This window comes from Lagopus muta, chromosome 12 (assembly GCF_023343835.1).
Source record: "Lagopus muta isolate bLagMut1 chromosome 12, bLagMut1 primary, whole genome shotgun sequence".
Taxonomy (NCBI): Eukaryota; Metazoa; Chordata; class Aves; order Galliformes; family Phasianidae; genus Lagopus; species Lagopus muta.
The window spans coordinates 4133647-4156089 of record NC_064444.1 but is presented as its reverse complement, the minus strand read 5'-3'; the positions used below and the strand labels follow the sequence as shown (position 1 = coordinate 4156089).

The window sequence follows — 22443 nt, the reverse complement described above, 5'->3', positions numbered from 1 at the left end:
ATAGAGCAAAATTGGTCAATCAGTTACATTTTCAGCTCTAACAGCTCTCAGTCATTATTATCATAAGAATGTCTGTTCTATCAGTTGTCATTTTAGCACTTTCTAAGAGAAGGTGTCATCTATTAAAAATCCTTCCCCACGTCAGTCACTGACGTCGCCTTTTAAGAATATTCTGGGAAATCCTGGCAAAGCGGTTTGAATCCATTGAGTGCCCACTTCATTAATAGAAAAGCCAAACAGGCTTCACTCTTTGTGTTTCTCGTGCTGTTTTGTCCTTCAGGTGGTTAATCACATGGAAGTAACACGTGACAGCTTATCAGGCAGAGTCATCCCACCTTCCATCACGTGTTATCTGCCTGTGGAGAAAAAGCCTTCTATAATTGTTGAGGCAGGTCTGCAATCATTACAGATTATGCTAGAAGGAGGGATCTCTGCTGCCATTGCCTCTACAGCTTCTGTAGCTAATCTTTGTGCAACGGCACATCATTGTTGTGTTACATAATTGACATTCGTAAAGCCAGAATTGTGAAATTATTTGAGTTGTTAAATTTCTATAACTGGTTGCCCACTGGTTTCTTCTAGCTACAACAGTTGAAGTTACAGCATCCCACCATATCTTGGGATGAAGGTGCTGTGAAGCATGAACTTTGTATTTACTTTCCTCTTTAGGGGAGTAAGAAGAGGAAGATTAAGTGCAAAAAAACAAGGCTAAACTGAACGTATCTTTAGTGTACTACAGATATACAGGTGTCTATAGCCTGCTTAGTGCATCATGCTGAGACTACACCAGCAGATCTGTCCAGTTACAGGAAATGAGCTGTGCTCTTGAACCTGCAGCAGTTCTGTCAAACAGCATCCTGTAAACGATCTCAGCCGGCTTAGCATCTCGCTGGTGCTTTTTCTGCAGTTTCTGTCTGAAGGATGGCTGTGGTGCAATGGAAGCAGGTTGCGTACTGTATCTGTAGATACATTTATATGATAGTATGGGTGCAGCCTGGGTGAAGAACTGGGATTTGAAGCTTCTGCTGGCAAGTTGGTTCACGTTCTGACACACTGCGCCTTCAAAACCGAACAAGAGCCTCGCTTTTGTGACGTTTAGATTCCTGCCAGAGGTGGTATTAAGAATATTGAATACTTGCCTGCTTCTCCCTGTACATTTGGGTGCCTCATCTCCATTTGCCAATTGGAATAGATCTGTGGGGATGAAAGACTGACAGATGACACATAAGCAATGAAACACATGGAAGCAAAATTATGCTCCTAAATACACAAGCAGATTCCATGTGTGCAATTTGGATCCCAAAGTTTGGCCAGTATCTACTCATTTCTGTCAGCACTTCCTGTGGTCTCATTTTCATGACCACTTTGAAAGCACAATGCCTTTCTCTTCTCTAGAGTCATTCTCTGGAACAGCCTCTCCTTATTTTGTACAGCTTTTTTTCAGACCACATCATTCGATCAAAAGCAGTAGTGATCATCAGTTCTTTGTCACCAGGTAAAAGGGCAAGAACTTTTACACTTCTACATGATATTGGAATTCTAATTCAATAGCACCAAGATAGATTTGACCCGAGTTTTTACTTTATTTAAAAATAAAATAAAAACCCAGTTTAAGGGAAGCAAGAATTGCTCATAGGCTGCTACTTGCAAATCCTGGTTTCAGCCTATAGATTGGATCATAAAGTTAAATTGAATACCAGAATATTTAACAAGTAACATAAAATCCTTGAGAGTTGGAAATAATCTCTGCTTTAAAATGTTATAACTCAGAAAATAAAAGAAAATGGAAAACTTGTATCAGCTCATTATTAATAGTCATGGAGATACAAAGCCGCCTTCGATATCTGTGCATAGCACTGTGAAGTTAATAGAAACCATCTCACACATCTGAAAACTTCCCTAAAAACACATCTAGAAGAGTTGTTAGGTGTGAACTATCTAATTACATTCCAGCTTGTTAGAATATAAATCCCAGAGCTGAGAACACCCTCAGGTTGTGCATGTTCCAGAAAGAGCCCGTGACTTTGCAGAGGTTATTGCTCCTCAGCAGTACAGTGCAGCTCAGCAGCCAGCAGCTGCCTTCTGCTCACTCTGTGCATCCTGCGTAGAGTTCTGTTCCCAGACACATTTGTTCATTGTAGAGGTGGTGTCCCGAGTTGCAGCAAATGAAAAAAGCAAACGAATGCATTATGGAGAACAGGTTCTCCTAACGCTGTGGTCGTTGAGGTGGGTTAATGATGTGGGCTATAGATCGCTGTTAATTGTAATAATTGTATCCGTAAGTTTATATATATACATATTCTGGGGGCAAGATGCAGGACCTGTATGCCATCTGACATTTTTGACAAGCTCTCCAGAATTAATCTGTCTAGGAAATGCTGTGCTCAGCTTAATTATGGAAAGGCTGCATCTGTGCTCAAAGCTGTTGAGAGATGGAAGAAAGTAAAAATGTCCACTAGGGCTGATTGACTGCTTTCAGCCTGATGAATAAAGACAGATGGTTACTAGTTATTTTTCCTTAATGGATTCTGGAGCTCCATTTGGTGGATGAATTAAAGTTATAGGTCCCAAATCTGCCTTTGAAGCTACATGTGCATAGCTCTTGGTGATTCAAGCAAAGTTTGCATGCGATCAACCATGAGAGAGGCTTGCCCTAAGGCTTTCATAAACATTCTTAAAAAGCAGATTTGGACTAAAAAAATAAAGCCATGTGACAGTTTACAGTATTAATAAAATAAATTGCAGCTCAGGAATGAATCTCATGCAGGGGGTGATTTGTTTGGTGCACATGTGTACTGATTCCCATAGAATCTGTGCCCCTCCTGGGGCTTGGCAGTGTTTTAACACTGGCTGCAAAACATGGAGGCGTCCATAGAGGTGGCACTTGAAAACTGTTTCACCTAGAAAGTGCAGGGAATAATTTTAGGGTGTGTATTCATTTGCATGAATCCATCAGCAAGGGCATATCAGATCTGTGTGGAGAGGATCTTTCTGACAGGCTCTAACTCTGCAGGCTTGCACATTTAGATACATGCATCTGAATGCTTATGTTCTTTACTGGTGCACGATGTCAATGTTTATCTTTAAGAATTCACACAAATGTGGGTGTGGGTTCTCAGGAAGTGTTTAAACCTAATAAGCATTTGGAGCCTTGGAAGCTATTAAATCATCTGGTGAATTTTATATAAGCAAATAGTCACAGTGATTTTAATGGGAGAAGATACAATTACAAGCCGACAATTTTTGAGTCAGGATTTGAGGTTACTCCACAAAATAAAACATCTGAGATAGTATAATGAAGAGAAATACAACAAGACAAAACAAAATGACGTTTATCGTAAGATTTTCCACAGTTAGCTGCTTGTCTAGAGAAAAAATGAGGTTTAGCTAAAATACTGCCTGCCATAGATCCATCAAAACCTCCCCCAAGCCCCAAAAAGGACCTTGAGATGTCATCTAGCCTGTCCCCTGCTCCAAAGGAGGAACATCCATCACTGACAGCAGTTGCAGCAGTTCACCAGCAGCACAGACATCACTGAGAAGCCACAGGAATGCCCTTCAGATCAGCAGCATTGAAGGAGAAATGGGTGGCATTCGGTATGTAGCAAACACATTCAATCAAAGCAGCAGTGTAAGCCATTGATTAAACAAAGACTGAGGTCGTGCTTCCTCAACAGGAAAAATGCATGGCTTTGTGTTCCCAAAGCGAGGGACTCGTCCTTCAAGTGGCAGAAAGCAGAATGCTTTTAGGGCAGGTGGCACTTTGTCATGGTTGATCACTTAATGCTTTTTGAATCATCTTTCCTTTTTCATCTCTTTTCATTTCCGTGTGCACCTCAAACTCCGAGGAAATGCTAAAAAGGAATGAATTCTGTTTAGAGGAGAAGTTGTCAAGAGTATGCAGATGGATGGAAGGTGCAGCACAGATCACAGAATCATAGGACCATCAAGATTGGAAAGACCACCAAGATCACGTAGTCCAACCATGCTGTAGGGCCCAGATTTCAATGGGAACTAATGATCTACCGTGATCATTGGAGGCCCTGCTGTGCTGGGACTGCTGTAATTCCATCACTAATGTTATCTGTCTCAGCGACTCGGTTTGTTTGCTCTTGCTTTATATCAGACTTTTGATTAACTGTGCCTAATTTTCAGTGTGCTTCCTTAATGAATTTAATTGTGGTGAAAATTATGTGACTTCTGTGTGGGTGGAGAGGAAAAGTTACAGAAAACAGATGCAAAGAGTATTTTTTGCTGTTGAAGTGCTTGTAGGGTCTATATGACCTATGGTTAAGAAACTCTCCATAGTAAGGTGAGGGAAATCTTGGCTGCTCCTGAAGCACCAGCAAAATAAAACAAGAACGCTGTGTGAAAGGTGGAAATTCTTTGTATTCTGGGCTCACAGATGCTACCATTAACTTCACAAAGGCAGTGCCAGGGAAAGGGAAAGGAATGGAGTTCATATCATAAAAATATAGTTGGGAAAACAAACTAATCTTCCAATCCAGAGTACAGCTTACATCCTTATTGATCCTAAACTGAGGCACAGTGCAAAGGGGATTTTAGGGAAGGCTCTGTTGCTGTCAGAGAAGTGGGCTGAGATAAACTGATACTTCTCTAACACTGGTGGTTCAGTGAAAGCTGTTTCATGATAGTGGTGACGGAAGAAAGGCAGGCAAGTGTCATTTCTCATGTGGATGATGTAGAGATGATTCCTGGCTGACTCCCTTAAGATACCTAATTGCCTTTATTTTTTAATTATTCCATCCTCTTTTGGAAAGATAGGGGCATTTTCTTAGATAAAAAATGACTTATTTTGGAAAGAGTGCAATCCTCTTTCAACTGTTCTTGAAAGAAACAGTAGAAAACATCCTTTGCAAATTATTTCTCTGATTAGAGATGTTTTGTCTATTGCAGAAAATTTACAGAGGTTGAATGGAGTTCATGCTAATAGCAAGGCAGAACTTACAGCCTATGGCTGTATGATCCTCTGCTTCACAGGTACAGCTGCTGCAGGCACTGAATTCACATGAGAAATTCATTCAGGCTGCAATTGCTTTTTTTGATGGTCATATAAAGCTAAGGTATGCATGGTGTGGGTACCTGCCAAAAGAATTTGTAAGTCCTGGCTACAGAAGTTGCTCACTCTGAGGTTCTTGTACTTGAGAAAGTTAACAGGAGATTTATCTGAGGAAGTTATTGTTGTTATTATTATCATAACCATCACTAGCTATAGCACTATTAGGTTTTGTGGATGAGCTGCAACTGCTTCTTCACTGCCATGCGATCTTAAGGGATCACCACCTATGTCTGAATTCTCAGTTTTTACAATTATAATTACTGTGTTTCTAAAGACAATATTTCCAGTAACTAAGAGGTATTTCTTGATTTTCCATAATACATACTTCTTTCTACAGGAATAATTTTCCCTGTGGTCTACGATCTCAATAGTTGACGACAAAGCAGAGGTTACACAGCATTATTTCCAGATGCACATAACCGTTTTTTGCACTGTTCAGTACACGTCTGTGCTTTCAGAGATCTTAATTCACAAAGGTACTTGGCTACACTCCTAGCTTTAGGCAGTTGAACAGTTCCATTGTCTTTACTGGGATAAGTGCTGTGTTTTGAGTTGAGTGCATGAAGAGACAGAGAACTTGCTGAAGGCAAAAGGTTATCTCAGCCTTTGTATAGGAGTTTGGTAGTATTTGTAAGTACCAAGTCTTTTTGCCCAAATAAGTTTTGTGTAGGAAAGTTCACTAATTTCCACATCCAGACTGTAAGCCTGAAAGTGCTTGTACAGCCATTAAATCCACTGAAATCCAAATGTATGGAGTCTCAGAAGCTGTAGCCAATCAAAGTAAATCATTTCATATTATTGCTACTCATATATGTATTTAATCCTGAACAACATCTTCCTGTCTCATTTAATGATTAATTTGGTGAAACAAATTCTGAAGTATTTTCTGCTGGAATTATTTTCCAGACAAGAACTGCCCTGCAGAACATGAAATGGAGCTGCAAATGTGCACAAAGCATGTGAAGCAGGGGCACTTGGCAGTGACAGGCATCTTCTTTTGCCATCAATTAATTGCCCTTCAAACATGGTCACTTAGCATGAAGATTTGTACAGTGGGCATGCTTGACCCCCACTTCTATTCTGCTGTTTGACATCTGCGTGGGCTGACTGTGCAAGCAGTGTTCAGACTTCAGAATATGTAGGGTTCTGGGGCATAAGGGGACAGGACACTGAGCTATGGTGTGATGGCTCTGGAAAGCTAGGAAGAAGGATAAATATCCTGGCAAAGAACGAGAGTCAAATTTAGCTCAAAATCAATTAGCCCAATCCATCTTCTTTGTAAGATGGAGCCCCATCCTCATCAGCAAAACTGTCAAGAAGGAGGGGAGGTAAGGATGAATATTCACAGCGTAAGTAGGCACAGCACAGAGAAATAGGAAATGATGCAAACTCAGTTGCAGTCCTGTGTTGATGTACAGCTGTGAGGAGCAGAGACACATTGAAATCAAACAGAGGAATGTGAGTGCTTTCTTGAGATGCACGGGGGCATGAGATGGTAAAACTTTGCTCACTGCAAAAATTGTGCTGAAAAATCAAGCTGCAATCTGCCTGTGCTGGTGCTGGAGAACGTGCTGAGTGTACCTGAGGTGGGTTCTCCATGTTAACACATCTCAGCCATTTCTAGATCATTCCCTTCTTTCAGGGAAGTCCTTTAGTGTCTTGCCCCAGGTGTGAACCATGTATGCATTCGATTTTATTCCCCCACTACTGGGTGAGCACGTGGCCAGCCTCATTAAAAGTTGCCCCAAGGCCTTCAGTGCTTATATCTTGCATTCAAAATACAGATTCAGCATTAATTCAGACACAGACCCCTCACTCATTCTGCACCTCGGTGGGCGCAGACGGGAGTTGTGACAGCACAATGCTGTGCCAAAACCTGAGCTCGTGTATCCTCCAGCGTGCGAGCTGATGCTTTCACTGCTGCCACATCAGCGGTCACCTAAATCACGCTGTAAAGACCAGTCAGTGAGGAAAACCAGAATTCTCCAAGGAAAACTTTGCAAAGAGAGTAGGGTAGAGCTGACTTATGGGCCACCATGCCAATAAAAGCAAAAGCAGCAAATGGCAGAGGTGAGTGAGAATAGCTCGCATTTTGTGAGAGTGTTGCGGCGGAAGGGTGGGTGGATGAGTGCTTAGAGTGCAGTGAATGACGAGCAGACCTCATCTGGGTGATGTTCCTTTAAGAAAGTGACCTCATCTCTAATGTAAACTGCATATAGAGGTATGTAAACGTTTTTACTGGCTGTAAAAATTTATAGTCAATAGATTTACCATCCCATAAAACCACAGAGGAATAACGGAATGGAAACATGCCTGTGTCCCATGCTAGGTCTGCGCCTGAGCTTCCACCTCCCTGTGTCTGAAGCAGGGCTGTCTGCAAATAGCTGCATCCTATGGGCTGGTTGTGATCTCAGACCAGTTAGCAAGGTCTGTTACAGAGATAACATGCCTGAAGTGCATTTCACGCCTTGTAGCTGGATGACTGTTACAACACCCTTTTCTTTTTTAAACAACCTTCAGAGTACACCACCGTAGATGTCAGATCTCTCAAATACAGTGAATTGTTTGCATGTGTATTTTTGGTTTGCTTAGGGTATGGAAGGGATACTTCCTGCTTTAATCAACATTAATGGAGCCGGGCTGAGAGCTCCCCACAGGTGTGCCATATGTCATTGCTTAACTTGATGGCAGCACCACCTGTGCCATCCTACCCTGCCATTCCCCATCACACCCAACTCCTCAGAAACTACACCCAAAGTTTTCATACGGTTTCATCCCAGTAAATGAAGCAGGTTTTTTTTTTTTTTTTTTTTTTTTTTTTTAATTAACATCTCTAGGGAAATGCACTTTAAGGACACACAGAGCATATAGTGGGGAATTTTTTCCCGAAGCCAAGTGCTTGCTGCATCATGTCCATTCCCACTGCTGTCAATCATTACCCAGCCAGCACATTATGCAGAAGGTGGAGCTGTCAGGCAGTAGGAATAAAAGGTAAGAAAAGCCAGAAGGCTCCTGCTTGTTGCAGATGCCAAGGGTGAGTGAGATTATGTCAAACCTTTACAGTCCCCTCTCCCCGCCCCACCCCTCACCCTGCCCCTATATAAGTGGGCTGCAACCACCAGCACCTACTCTGCCTTCCTGCCTGGTGCCTGGGTGATGGATGTTCTCCCCAGCAGCTCCTTGGGATGGCTGTGTGTGGCCATCCCTGTGCTTTTTGGGCTTTGCTTGGTCAAGAGGAGATACAAAGCCCATGTGCTGCTCCGAATTGTGCTGCCTGCCTTGCTGGGACTGCTGTGTGTGGCCGTGCTGGGCATGTACTGGGGGCTCACAGTGTTCTGCAGTACATGGCTCAGCTGCTCGTTATACCTGGATGCAGGGCCACTACCTGTGGGTGACAAAGCCGTGCTCATCACAGGTAAGGGGCTTGGGGAACAAAGATGGGCTCTGCATGAAGGTGTGCTGGAAAAGTTTCTGCTCTTCAGGTTGGAATTCTCTGAAATGTGTGCTTGTAGGCAGTGCTTCTAGTCTCTTCTTGTTTTACTTGATTTTCTGGACTTGTTTTCTTTCTTTTTCCTCGCTCTGAACTTAAGTAGAAAAACATCTTAACAGATGCCATTATTTTAAGTATTTCATTTAATCCTTACAAGTAGCTTTTCAGATATGCTTGTGAAAATGACTGGTTGGAAAGAAAGCCCACGAGAATACTTACAATGGGCTAATTGTTGAGGAGAGACATTAATTTCTGGGAGCCCTCAAAACACTCCACTCATGCCTTACTTCAATTTGCTGCACTGGATGCTGAGGTACCGCTGTCTTCTGATGCACTGTGTACACTGTGCCTGTAATTCAGGGCACTGCTTTGGTGCTGTCTCTATGACACAAAGTGTGTTTGGGAGTGAATGATTTGCCCCCCTGGCAGGGGAAGCTCGGAGCTAACGGCTTTGCCCTGTTCTAATGCTCTGAGCCACTCAGAACCCCCTTTGTTTTTCAGGGGTGGCATTTTTGTAGTTTTGTGGCTGTACTCTTGTTTCTACTGAGACTTTCAGTGTTGCTGTCTGTGTTAATTAGTCTTCTGAAGTGGAATGCCCACCTACTCATTCTTGCACTAACTTTAAAAAAAAAAAAACACACTTTTTCTGTTTTTCCCTATGGAAAGCTGAGTCAAGTTGCTTTGGATGATTGAGGTATTTATTATAGTATTTCACTTTGTTTTATAGGGACTCCTGGAGGTGATTTAGAGCTCCCTGATAGCACTGCTGTGGGGATTAAATACAGAACTTGGAGCACAGGGCAAGCATGGGATTTCCTCTCTTTCTTTCACAGCCAGGGTGAAGAGGGGCCCTGGGCATGGGAAGGGGCAGTGCTGCTCTCTGTGAGCTGTCAAATCAGCAGTTCTTCAGGGAACACTTCAGAGCTTATCTCTAAAGGGCCAGAGTTAAAACAGTACCAGGCAGGGAAGAGCTCTGGGTTACGATGCAGCGACTGTCTGCTTTCTTTGTACCTGTGCTGCAACTGTCCCAAACAAATGCAAGTTCAGACACCTCTGGCAGATGATGCAGCTGCAGAAGCTCTTCTGGGTCTTCTTGAATCCAGATGGTATGCAATCAATCAGACCCTCCTCAATCAAAATGAAAGTTTTAATCAATGTGATTCCCAGTTGCTCTGCCTGCAGCGCTTACCACCCTCCCCCAGCTTTTGTGAGAGAAGACACAGGTGCACAGTGCCCTTAAATCAGTTTGGGGTCCTTTTCTCCAGTTTAGAAGAGACCTGAGGCAGGTATTTCATGGGAAATGATTTCCTTGCACCATCCATCCCTGTATGGAGTGCTGCAGCTGCCCCATGTTGCCCACGGCTGCCTCTGGGTGGAGCACACAGTGACCTCAGTGCTTCTCTAGGGGCTTTCAGATGTGGTTCTGGTCATCGTGTGCTGCTGCTGTTTGTAATTCACACCAGCAACTTGCCAGCCTGGTTGTCCAAATGCCCTTTCACACAAGCAGCTGCAGGTGTGTGAGCAGTCTGAAACACAGATGGAACATTTCCATTTACCCTCCTGCTGGGACTGAGTGCTTTGCTGTCCACAGCTGTGGCCTCAGGCACAACTGGGTTTTATGGACCCAAACTGAAGATGCAGGGTGGCAGGATTGTGAAATTCTTGCCTTGATTTTTTTGTGTGTTGAGTGGGATGAACTACTCCAGCTCAGTTGGTCTTTCTATTCCTGGGGGAAATGGTGCCCTGTGTTCCTGATGCTCAGGGTGAGTTGAAGAGAAGTTCTTAGTAATGACTCGGTTGCAGTCTGTACTGACTTCCTCTCTTAAAACAAGTTTTCTAGTGATTCACAGATGGCTGTTTTGTTTGTGGGGGAAATCTCTAATTCCTCTGCCCGCTCCCCAATTCAAGCTGTGTTGTAGGGCTTTTTCATGTGGAATATGCAGCTCCACGTCTGTGTCCCTACTGGAGAGGATGGAGGAGTTGAGATTTGATCCAGGAATCTAATTCTCAGTAGAAGAGAGAAAGACAGAGCACCCCTGCTTACCCAGAAATCTGTCACGTCTTTGAGGTATCTGCAGGCCTCCTCATGTTTCCTAGGGATTTCCAGGAATGTAGGCTTGTTCGTTTCTTCCAGACCAGGGCCGTGAGAAGTGAAATGTGATGGATGTCATGGTCTGGTACATTGTCAACAAATGGTGGATTTCAAAAATGCCAGAAAGCATTCTTTAAAGAAGGGATTCAACAGAGCATGAATAATTTGTTTCAACATCTCGTGCTGATTGATCCAAGCACTGAGTACATGTTTCTTCCAAATCACCTGGAATTAATTCCTTTTCCACCTTTCAGTACTAAAGTCTCATGTAGGAGATAAAACCCAGAAATAGAGATCTAGCACGAGTTAAGATGAGTCTCCTTGGCACTCAAGCTCTGTTGACTGAGGATTATGAGTGCAGGAGCTGGTCCATTATCAGTGGTTGTAATAACTGCCTTTGTGTACAGGAATTGCAGATTAACCCCAATAGCTTTCTGGTAAGGTTACATGGGGAGACTTGCCCTCCTTTGCAAATGAGGAAAAGGCAAAAAGCCAACTCAAGTCCCATCCCTTTGTCTCACGTGAGGGTTTCCACCCATGCTGCAAATGGCTTTGGAAGTTGGGCTTACTCAGTGGAAGGATCTGTATGAGCCTGATTGTTGCTGTGTACTTACGTTAGTGATGCCTTGTGCATTTGGCAGTTTGTTGCTTTATATGTAAATGTAAGCATTTACAAAGTTTAGGAATACGTCTGATACTAGAGAAGATTAAAAAAAAAAAATCTGATGCAAGTTTGCACAAATCAAATAGCTGGTGTAACTTGGTTTAGCCTAAAAATGCCTTTCTGGAGTTTCGTTAAGACTTGAAAGCTTTGAATCCTTTTGCAGCTAAAGACAAAGTTGCTTAGCTTTAGTTTGGTGGTAGCCTGCGGCTGAAAGTATTCATCAGAATGATTCAGAGGGTAGATACTTGAATAAAACAACACAACTTATTGAATTAAGATATATAATTCAGTTGAATTGCAGTGCCCTATATAATGCTTTGTCCAGATGAGATTTCACATTAAAATCTGGATTTTCTTTTTTTTTTTTTTTTTTCCTAGGTACTTTCTTATCAGGTTTCAGTTTGTGTTTTGTATTAAATCAACTTTATTTCTTCTGTGTGTAAGGAATGAGTCTTAAAATCTCTGTGGGACAGAGTAAGCAGTTACTCTCAGCTCTGAGTGAGGAGGGGATGTTCTGTTGGTGTTTACTGAACATATGAAGGACCAGTTTCTCATCTCTTTACACTCAAAGCTCCCTTTCTGCTCTCATGCATCTCAGTCATTTCCTTTCATCTCCCTTTTGGTTACATCTGTATGCGTTTTCAATCAGAGCTGCCTCCCTCTGTGTTAGTGATGATGATGACTTAGACTTGAAGTGTCTTCTGTCCTTGAATTCTTTCAGGAAGCGACACTGGGATTGGACACGCGTTGGCCAAATACCTGGATAACCTGGGCTTCACTGTGTTTGCTGGAGTTTTGAACAAGGATGGTCCTGGAGCTGAGGAGCTGAGGCGGACCTGTTCCCAGAGGCTCTCTCTCCTACAGCTGGACATAACCAATCCCACCCAGGTCAAGGAAGCCTACCTGCAAGTCTCAGAGAAAGTGCAAAACACAGGTACAGCTTTTGTGGCATTGTATGGGATACTAATCTGTCTCTTACCTGTTGGCTTCATCGTGTGTTACGTACGTAGGTTATTTCCACCCCAAAGTCTGTGGCAGCTAAGGCATGTGTGTTTTTGTTTTCTCCTATTCTCAGGGCTCTGGGGAGTTGTGAACAACGCAGGCGTCCTGGGCTTCCTTGCTGATGGTGAGCTGCTGCCCATGAACACATACAGGCAGTGCATGGAGGTGAACTTCTTTGGGGCTGTAGAGGTGTCTAAGACCTTCCTGCCACTACTGCGGAAATCCCAGGGGAGGCTCGTGAACATGTCCAGCATGACAGGTGAGCTGAGTGAGAGCACCAAGGGAGGGTCTGGTACAGCAGGAAAAGCAATTCAGGTCCTTGGCATAAGTGCTGAGGAAGATGTTGGTTAGTCTCGCTCATAGACATGCCCAAGGAATTAGTACTTAGGTAATCAATGCAGGCTTCTGTTGAGTAGGCTGTTTTCAGAAATCAGCCCTTGAAGAAGAGTTTAAAATAATTAAAAAATAAACTGCTATATAGAACTATAAAACTCTGTTCTTGTGTTGTAGGTGATAGTTGCTGTGAGGGATAATTCTGATTTTCTTCTAGGAAGATGAGCAATTTTCTAGAATGCATTCCAGTAGAAGCCTGCTAACACCTCAGTTTGTGCACCCTTGAGCCACACCATGGTGATGCACAAAGGTTTTTTGACTTATGCTAGGACAGGTATTCTTCCACTTAGGCTGGTTACAGCCAAACGCTCATCTGGGCTATTTTTTTTAATACAGTGGATTGAAATTAAACTAGAAATAGATTTGGGATAAATTCATGACATCTGTGTTTACTATATATGCCTTTATAATATAACCATCTGTTCTGGGATGACAGCTGAGTTGAAGGTGTAGGAGGGGGAGTAATAGCAGTATCTCATAGCATTCCTGCTCCTCTGCTGTTGGCTCATTTGAAAACGAAACCTGCTAGAACAGGATATCATGATGCTGGAAGGTATCCTTGCAAGACCTCTTCAGGGTTTGCCATATCACCTGCTTTCCAATTTTTCCTTTGTCCTGTCTGCTTGGGTTCTCACCTGTGTGCGGTTTGTGTCTACTTGAATCCTGCTGTATTGCCAAGGCATTACCTTCTGCTTGTGGCTTACCTCAAGGATGTGGCATCAGCCTGGCTGTGGCATTGTCATCTTCTGTCTTTTTTCAATTCCAGGAATGCTTTTGTACATGCAAACCCATCTTAATGGCTCATTGCTAGCAATGAAGTCTTGATTTTTTTTTTTTTAATTTTTTTTATTAATGAGGGACCATTGTCCTTGCAAGCTCAGAAACAGAGGACAGATCTGCTTTCTGAGCACCCAAGTGAAGCTTGTATTTTAGGTGTTTTGTGGCAGATGTCTTGATTCTTGGCACAAGTCCTCAAGCTGTCTTGCAGGGATAAACAGAGCTTTCCTATTCTGAATAATTTGCTGTTAAAGGAGTTAATAATGACCTTGCTTAAACTATAGATGTTCACAGATGTTCTGATTTGGGTAAATAGCTTCCTCTCAACATGGGGTCTGAGGGTCCTTTGGTAAAACATTAGCAGAAAAGTTAGTGAGGTCTGATTGTGCTGAGCCTATTCCTGCCTGCAGAGAGCTACATTAACTGGATTTGAGGTTACCCTGACCTGAGAGGGAGAGCGTATGTGATTCAATTGGCTCAAACCAATTGAAACTCATCTTTTTTCAGTTGCATACAGGAGAAAAATTAACGTATGATTGGCCTGACTTCTTTTCAAGGAATGATTCTGCATGTGGAGCTCCTGTAGTATCCTGGTTCTTACAGTTAAAAAACAAAAACCAAAAACCTCAACAAATGGCACCGGTGGCTGATTAGGAAGTTTGCCTACATTCAAAGATTTTCTTTTAAAGCTTCAAATATACTGAGACAGAATGTTATGTCTGAAATGGAGGCTGTCCCAGAGGTTTTGCTGGGCTGCTGATGCAAGCAGGAGTGGTGTGCCTGAGGAAAAAGGGTGCCTGGTTTTGTAAAGCTGGAGTTGAGATTACTTGCTCTGTTATAACTGTAGTTTATAATAGGAGCTTGAAATTCATGCTATTGACAACAGGAATAGCAGTATTAATCTATCCTTTCACTGTTTATATGAAGTAAAGTATTATCTGTGTTTTGGAAACCAGCCGTTGTATTGCATTTGAGGGTAAAGAGTGCTGCAAATTACACTTCATGTTTTCTGCTGTAGATGATATCTTACAAGGAGTTACTGAGCATAAATGCTATAAGCAACTGCTAATTTACAGCTCACACTTTTTTTAACCTCCAGAAAGAAATGATTCCCTCACCGACTTGTCTTTAACCTCAGTGAGAGCCACGTAATTCTGGTTGTGCTATAATCTTCCTTCTAAATCACTGAAATAAAGGCTGGAAAGAGGCAGTGTTAAGCTTTATCATGTTGATATTGCTCCTGCAGGAGGCATTCCGCTACCGAGGTATGCTGCATATGGAGCATCAAAGGCAGCTCTGTCCATGTTTTCTGGAGTAATGAGGCAGGAGCTTTCCAAATGGGGAATCAAAGTTGCTGCAATTCATCCATCAGGCTTCAGAACAGGTTGGTGTCTGACACTTTAGATAGTTCCTGCCTCTCTTTTCCCACAGTCTCATGTCCTCAAGGAGAGCTCTGAATGAGTCTCAGCACTTTCCTCTTCCTCATGTTGATTACAGAAATTAAGGTGTGTGCACTTTTGACTGCTGCTCCCCTCCAGGTCTCATATCTCTGCCTTGTGATCCAAGGCAGAGGAGTGAACTCTTTGCTGTGGAAGTGCTTGAGCAGAGGTCTGTATTAAACAATACTGTAATCTTGTTATACCTTTCAGGTGATAGTGCACAGTTTGTCTTCAGAATCTCTCTGTATCCTCCTTCTGGGGGGGGGGGGGGGGGGGGGGGGGGGGGGGGGAGGGAAGGCAAAAAAAAAAACAACCCAAACATGCTCAGTACTGCCTACTCAAAGTTCTGGTGACTTCACAAAGAATTCCTATGCCAGTGAAAAGCAAAACATGTATTCTTTTCATAAAAGCTCTCTCCCTTGAATGCTTCCCTTCCCGTGTGACAATGGGCTCTGCCAATATCCCCAGGTTTCTACCTTCAGGAATCTGCTGTGCTATTGCCAGACTCTTAGATGGGAACTTCACCTGTCAAGACAAGTCCCAGTGTTGGTGCTGTAAATATTTATTTAAAGATAGGTCTTTATTTGCAGCGCTTAATTCATGACTTATGCAATAAATGCATTGGAAAGCAACTGCTTTCATTCTTACATGATGAAAATAACTTGTTTTAATCTAATACAAGCTTCATTCTTCATGAAACAGCTTATTAAAATACCAGTGCCTCTCTTATGAGGCCATGGAGAAATGAGGCCAACCCGATTTAATCTTGCCCATCTTACTTTGCCTCTCTCTTCTTTCAATGAAATCTCCTATTAATAAACACTAATTAGAAATACCTGTTTTAAAAAAAGAGTAAGGACAGAATGACATGGGAGGGAAAAGATACTGCCTCTTTTGAGTAGAGCTGGTAACAGAACAGTGTATTAACACCATGCAGGTGTAACTAACCAGGTGTTTTGCTCTTCCCTTATGCAGTTCAGAACTACTGTGCCTCGGGGCTCAGTGGTGGGGAGTGCTTACTGCCTCAAATCATGGCTTAATTTTTTTTTATAATCGACCCCAAACTCACTTTCAACCATGGCGTTACTGCTGCAGGTATCCAAGGCACATCAGAGCTGTGGGTGAAGCAGGAGAAAGAGCTGGTGGAGCACCTCTCAGTGGACGTGCAGCAGGACTATGGCAGGGACTACCTGCTGGGGCTGAAAAACTACCTGCTGCGTATCCCTATGTTCTGTGATGTTGATCTCACCCCGGTGCTGAGCTCCATCCTGCATGCACTGCTCGCCAAGCGACCGCACGGCTTGTACACCCCTGGCAAAGGGGCTTATGTGCTGCTCTGCATCTTCTGCTACTTCCCACTCTGGTTTTATGACTTCTTAGTCAGTAAGTCGCTGGGACTTGAGTCCATCCCAAAGGCGCTGAGGGCATCAGAAGCTGAGAATGAGGACCTCTAAGGTATCTACTGGCATTTATCAGATTTGTGATCACTGTGGAAAGAACTCTGTTTTAGGGCTCTGCTAATTGTTGTACTGCCTTTGGTATATGGAGTTTGAGTCGCCTTGTGAGTGGAGTGAAATCTCTGTGTTAAGAGCAGTGTTCAGGAAAATGGTGAATAAACAGACAGAAAACATAGGAATGGTCTTTCTGGAGTAACTGCAGTGTTTCCCTGTCTGTCTTTGGTGTAAGTTATATTACGAGGTTATTGTCTGCTTGTCTGCTTCAACAACCAGTACCAACACATGGACAGATATCTAACCTGATTTTTAATCTTTTAGTTCACAACCTTTCTAAACCTTAGAAGCTGCATATTCCCATCACTTGAAAGACTTAAATGTTTAATGTACGTCCTTTTCACTGCAGCTTCAGTATTCCTTTCTCTATGGTTCTCTTGCTGTTGGACCTGAGAAATGATTGACTTTTTTTTTTTTTGCCCAAGTTCTGTGAAGTATTGTTGTGATGTTTATGATGTGTCCTCTCTGGACTGAGCAACACAAACAGTATGGGGGGAGAGGAAATCAACAAAGACAGATGAAGATTTTCACCACAATGCCAACCATCTCTTTCCTGCAGTGTATTACTAATAACAGTGGTGTTGGCTGCTAACTTCATGTCACTGTTTAGCCTATTTTGCTGTTTCTGCTTCTGTATCTGTAATAATTAGTAAATTGATCTCACTTCTCTCTAGATAATACTTTATTCAGTTTTGTGGTTAATGAAGATTCATGAATGTTCACTTTTTCCTGAACACTTGCCTGTTTTTTCCTGTGTTTTCACTTGTTCTGTGAGTCTTGTGCTTTTGGTCACTCCTGAATCCATTTGTGGTTGCCCTCCTCTGCATTCCATAGAATCCTTTCCCACACCTGAAGTTGAGCAGTACTCTGTTTTCCTACCTGGTCCCCTTCTTAGCATCACTTGGCTTTGTAAGGCTGTAATGTTCTGGAACAAGCCCCATCCCTGAGTTCCCTGTATGTTGCTTTGCTTCCTTTCATGTGACGAAGAGGAGAAGTTATGTTCTGGGCTTTCAATATAGGAGCATTTTTCCTATCCTCATATTCTCATCTTCTGTCAATCCTACTTGTGATTACATAGTCCTGATCAAAATTCAATTAAACTTGTGTTTGTAAACTTCTGTCTCCTTCGTGTACCTCATACAGCAATACCAGACTCTATTTGTGCCCAGAGGATGTTCTGCAGACTTTGCTTGCTGTTTCAATTTGTGTCCTGGATTGGAAATCCTCCTTTCCTGTACACCTTGTTGTTACTATTGCTTTTATCTATGGTGGCTTTCCTCCTTATATCAGTCCCCCTCATAGATGTTTTTTATGCCATCCTTTCTGGAAAGTACAACAACAAATGTTTCTTGCTCAGGAAGTCTGTGACTGTTTCAATCTCTGTCCATTTCTGCCTTTTATTTACTTCCCAAAACTCTTTGATCTGCCTCAAAATGTACAATAAAATGGATTGCTCTGATTGCTCTGACTCTTCTGGCTCTGTCTTCACCTTGTACGCTACTGGGGACTGCTACAACCAGCAAGGCTGAATCCTGGCTGTCTTCAGAGTGAGGGAACTGCCTGACGCGTCGTCTTGTCTCAGTCCTGGATGGAGGTGTTTGTTTTCCACTTTGCATCAGTTGAGCTGTAACTTGAGTTGGCTGGATTTTGGCCCTTAGGTGCTCGCAAACATTATAAACCCAAATTCCCTTTGGCAGCCAGTTCACTTTTTATGTGGCAATATTCATAACAATCCTTAATCACTGCTGCGTATTTGGCAGCAGTTATAAAATGCAAATATTTCTCTCCTTTGCTTCCTTAATAGAAATATTACCTTTTGTGTTGCAGACCTATTAAACTAGGTGTTCACATGTAGGATTTGACTTTTATTTTTAAATTATTTTAACTTTTATTTCTTGGGAAACTTATATTCTAAATAGCTATTTTATACCTCCTCACCTAATGAGGGAGGTGCTTCAGCCAGTCCCAAGTGATTGTGGGCTCAAAGGTTGCTAGTGTTTCATTCCTATGGGGACTGTACTTCTGTTTTTTAAGGATAATTGTTGTAACATATTATTGAATTATTTGTCGTTTAACAGTTGCAACATTAAAGGTGATTTTTCTGTTGTTAATGGCTTAACTTGAGAATAATCCAAGCTGAAAAAGGCTGGTGGCTGTGAGAACAGGAGAATAAATTAAGGGAGTTTGTGGCCAAAGTGCTTGTGTCTGTATCAAAGCAGATGCAGCTCCTGCTCTCAAGGACCAGTGTCCAGATGCCATGCTCTTTCCCTTCCTTAAGGGATGAAGCTATTTTGGGAGTGGGAGGTGAACAAGGGAAATGGCATGATGATTGATCTACTTAAATTCATAACTTGAGCCTGTTTTCAAATTCAAGTCAAATTCAAGTCTAATGAAAAGCATCAGAAAAGTGAAGAATGTGGCTGCAGCCCGACAGTGGGAATAACAAATAACACCTAATCAGTTACACTCTGATCAGGTAAGTAAATATTGAAAGCCCTACGTCTATAGTTTAAAAGAGGTTATATTCAGCAAAAATCATGATTTAAAAACATTTTATACACCTCCCTCTGCTCTGGAATGTGTGGAATGCATGTTGTGACTGAGGAGTAAATGCTACTTGCCACTTCTTACCTGGCCCATCTCTGGCTCCCATTCTCCTAGACTGCATTTACTTCTCTGGCTCACAACTTGTCTTGGTTAATGTGAGCAATTGGTTTTAAGATATGTAGCCTTGGTAAAACAAAAGGTGAGTTATAAAGTCTTCATTTTTTTAATAACAACTTTATTCTAGTTCCCTCTCTATGGGCCCCTTGATGACAGCATGTCTGATATGTGCTTCTAGTTCTTCACTGAGAAGAGCAGTGAAATATCAGGCATCTCTGTGGGAGAAAGCTGTGGTGAGTGAGATTTGGTGGCCATCTGCTGAGGGACCATCTCTGCATCTCTAGGTGCATGAGGCTGAGTGTGTGGCTGGAGGCAAGGAAGGCAGTTGAAGTGTTGAGAGTTACGGTGCTCAAATGAGGGCTTTGGAAAGGTATTTGGGGGTTGGGTAAAACTAGTGGTTTATCCACCCAGAACCGGGGTGGGTTGCTAAGGATTGTTATTAACTTGTATGGGAATGGGAATTAATCCCAAAAATGCTCTCATGCTCTGAGTAAGAGGGTGAGCAGACCTGCTGCTCCACATCTGGCTGCCTGATGCTGGTACCTTGGTGAAGCTTATGCAGGACTTTTGTAGTTCATGCCAAAGCCATAAAAATAGCGTAACATCCATCTCTATGTAACAATCCTAAAGCCAATTTTTCATTAGTAGAGGCCAAACGCAGGAATGAGGAGGAAGAAGCTGCTTTTTCTCATTTAATGTGTGTGATCAAAAGCTTAGTTATTTCTAAGTGGAGTGATTTAAAATATATGTGACTGCTGGAATGACTTCATACCAGAAAGCACATGTGAATGTTGGAGAAATCTCCATATTTTGCCAGTTTGTCTCCCTGTTATCCTGAGAAGAGAGAGGTTGACTTCTAAGTTACTGTAAATGAGTGCCCTGGCCTGCAGAAGGATGGTTTTGCGTATAGTTAAGAAGTCGCATTCTGCTGTACGCATTCTTTGTCACGAGGATGCTAGCAGTGAACTCTCAGGTCTCGGTAATATCAAAATAATCCAAAACCAGATGTAGAACTAAAACGGGTCATGCTTTGCTCTTTTGAACTGGCTTACAGCTGGCCATCAACACCCATCTGTGTATGTGAGTCCTTGGGAACTTACAGATGTTTGGAGCAAAAATGAGTTTGGCAGAGAGACCACTTCTGGGAACCTTTCTGGTAAAAGTTTTGCTTGATTTAGCCTTTTTTTGGCTGTGTTTTGCAAAATTTTGGGAACCAGCTGACTTCCAAGAACCAATGGAGTCGTCACGTTAACACAAATACTCAGAAGACTTACTCTGAGACTTACTCTGAAATAGATTTGGGCAGATTTCTTAGATTTCTTCAAAGGAGAAGTGTTCAGGCAAGAGGTCTTGACTCTTGCAAGGTGACACAGAGTAACAAGTTTTGTTCTTTTTTTTCCTCTTCTTTTCCATCACTTAGAAGTATTAGGATAAATAAATGGGAAGTAATGGTACTGCCAGGAGCCATCCAATGCATTGAATCCTGAGCTGCCTGAGGTGTAATCATTCCTGCTGAAACTTGTCAGCAGAACTCCCTGGTATGCAGGCACCATCGCAGGCAGCAGTATTTCACTAGCCATTGCATTCATCATCCAACTGGAGGATTAGGGCTATAGCTATTAGTGTATACAGGTGTTGTGGTGGGCTTTTACCACTGTAAGAGTGGTCATTACTTTGATTTTTAAAGTGTGCCCAAATCATAAACAAACATTGCTGACATTTCATGGCAGGAGACAAGCTTTAAATAGGATAAATGGGTTTTGAGGTTGTGGATGCCCCGTCCTTGGACGTGTTTAAGGCCAGGTTGGACGGGGTCCTGGGCAACCTGATCTGAATGTGGATGTTTGGTGGCCCTGCTAGGCAGGGGGGTTGGAACTACATGATCCTTGGGGTCCCTTCCAACCCGGGTGATTCTATGATTCTATGATTCTATGATCGTAACCTAAAGTAATGAATCTAGATTAACAACCTTAGTGGAAGTAATTGCTGTAATATAGATAGTCTACATAGGTTTAATGCCTGGGTTATGTAGGTTAAACAAGCTAAGTCTATGTGCCTGTCCATCTTGTTGCCTTTGGCTGTGGAAAGAGTGCTGAACTATTTCAAAATAGAAGATGAGAGTTGAAAACAAGATCAAGGGATGTGAGAAAGAAAGATCTAAAGAAAACATGAGGGCAGTAAGTACAAATGACAGTGAGAGGAGTGCAGGAAGTAAGTAAGCGTGGTGATGCTAGAAAGAAGGGCCTGAGCAGGCTCGGATCTGCTGGCATGCCATGCTCTGGGTCGTGGTGACCTGACCTCTTTCTAACACACCTTCTCTATCACCTCAACACTTGACTTTAGAAAGTGCTATTGAAGAGACTGAATGAGTGGTTATAAAATTACCCCCTTCAAAGCCCTTCTAGTGTTACTTGCTCTCATAGCATCCCATCCCCCAAAACCCTGGGACAGATGTCGTGACTGGAGTTGGCAGCAGGGATGGGGCAGCTGCTCAGCAATGCTCCCAGCTCAATGCACTCCCACTGGCTTTGGGTGGTGATGAAAGGGCCTGGTTGTTTGTTCCTGCATACCTGGGAGTGGGGAGGGGATGTTGGCTGTGGGCCAAAGCTCATCAGCCCACGCAAGGCTGGCAGCGCTGGATTATTTGCACTCTGTCTGGGGGGGAAGAAAATCACACTGTACTTTTCATAATGGGGGAAAAAAAATGTATTTGCCCTTCAGCCATAGTAATTTCCATTACAGTAGTCTGGGGGAGTAGAAGTCATCTGTGCCATGTTCCCTACGGGCATGCACTGTCAGCAATAAGTGCTGACACCAAGCCATGTGCACGTGTGGAAAGCTCTGTTGCATGCACGACGCAGAGTGCAAAGCCAACGAGATGAAAAAGATGTGCATTTGACTGAGAGCAACCCAAGGGTGATTTATTCCACTGTTGTGTGGGAGAATCTTACCTTTCCAGAACAGGTGTAAGAAATCACTGTTATATAGCAATAACGTCTGTATGGCTCAGAAAGCATCTTAATGCCTTTAATTTCTCAAACAAACACAATTCACAGCTTGAAGGACGAAATCCTTAAAGAGCTCATTTAATTAGAAAAGATGAATGGGGAAAAGCAGAGCAAATAAGATATAATTATTGTTTTAATGTATATACAGCAAAGTAATCATGCTGCACATTGGGCGTAAATTAAGGGAATAAGAGGCTTAAAAACTCAGCATTTTCAAAAATGTTTTATCATGAAAAATTGCATTAAAAGTTCATGTTGGGAGTTGGCTCTTTCGTGGGCTCTTCAGAATTAGTGCTGTGTTACTGTGCCATCATGTGTTTCCC

General features: G+C 42.6%; 1 protein-coding gene across 1 annotated transcript; it reads left to right on the top strand.

The window, feature by feature from the left end:
* The first annotated feature begins 8122 nt into the window (after positions 1 to 8122).
* Positions 8123 to 17907, top strand: HSD17B2 (hydroxysteroid 17-beta dehydrogenase 2). The gene is made up of 5 exons (XM_048958130.1): positions 8123 to 8495; positions 12048 to 12260; positions 12402 to 12587; positions 14745 to 14882; positions 16033 to 17907. Exons 1-5 carry the CDS (start codon positions 8237 to 8239, stop codon positions 16389 to 16391), a joined length of 1155 nt encoding a protein of 384 aa, XP_048814087.1. The 5' UTR covers positions 8123 to 8236; the 3' UTR covers positions 16392 to 17907.
* The last annotated feature ends 4536 nt before the right edge of the window (positions 17908 to 22443 follow it).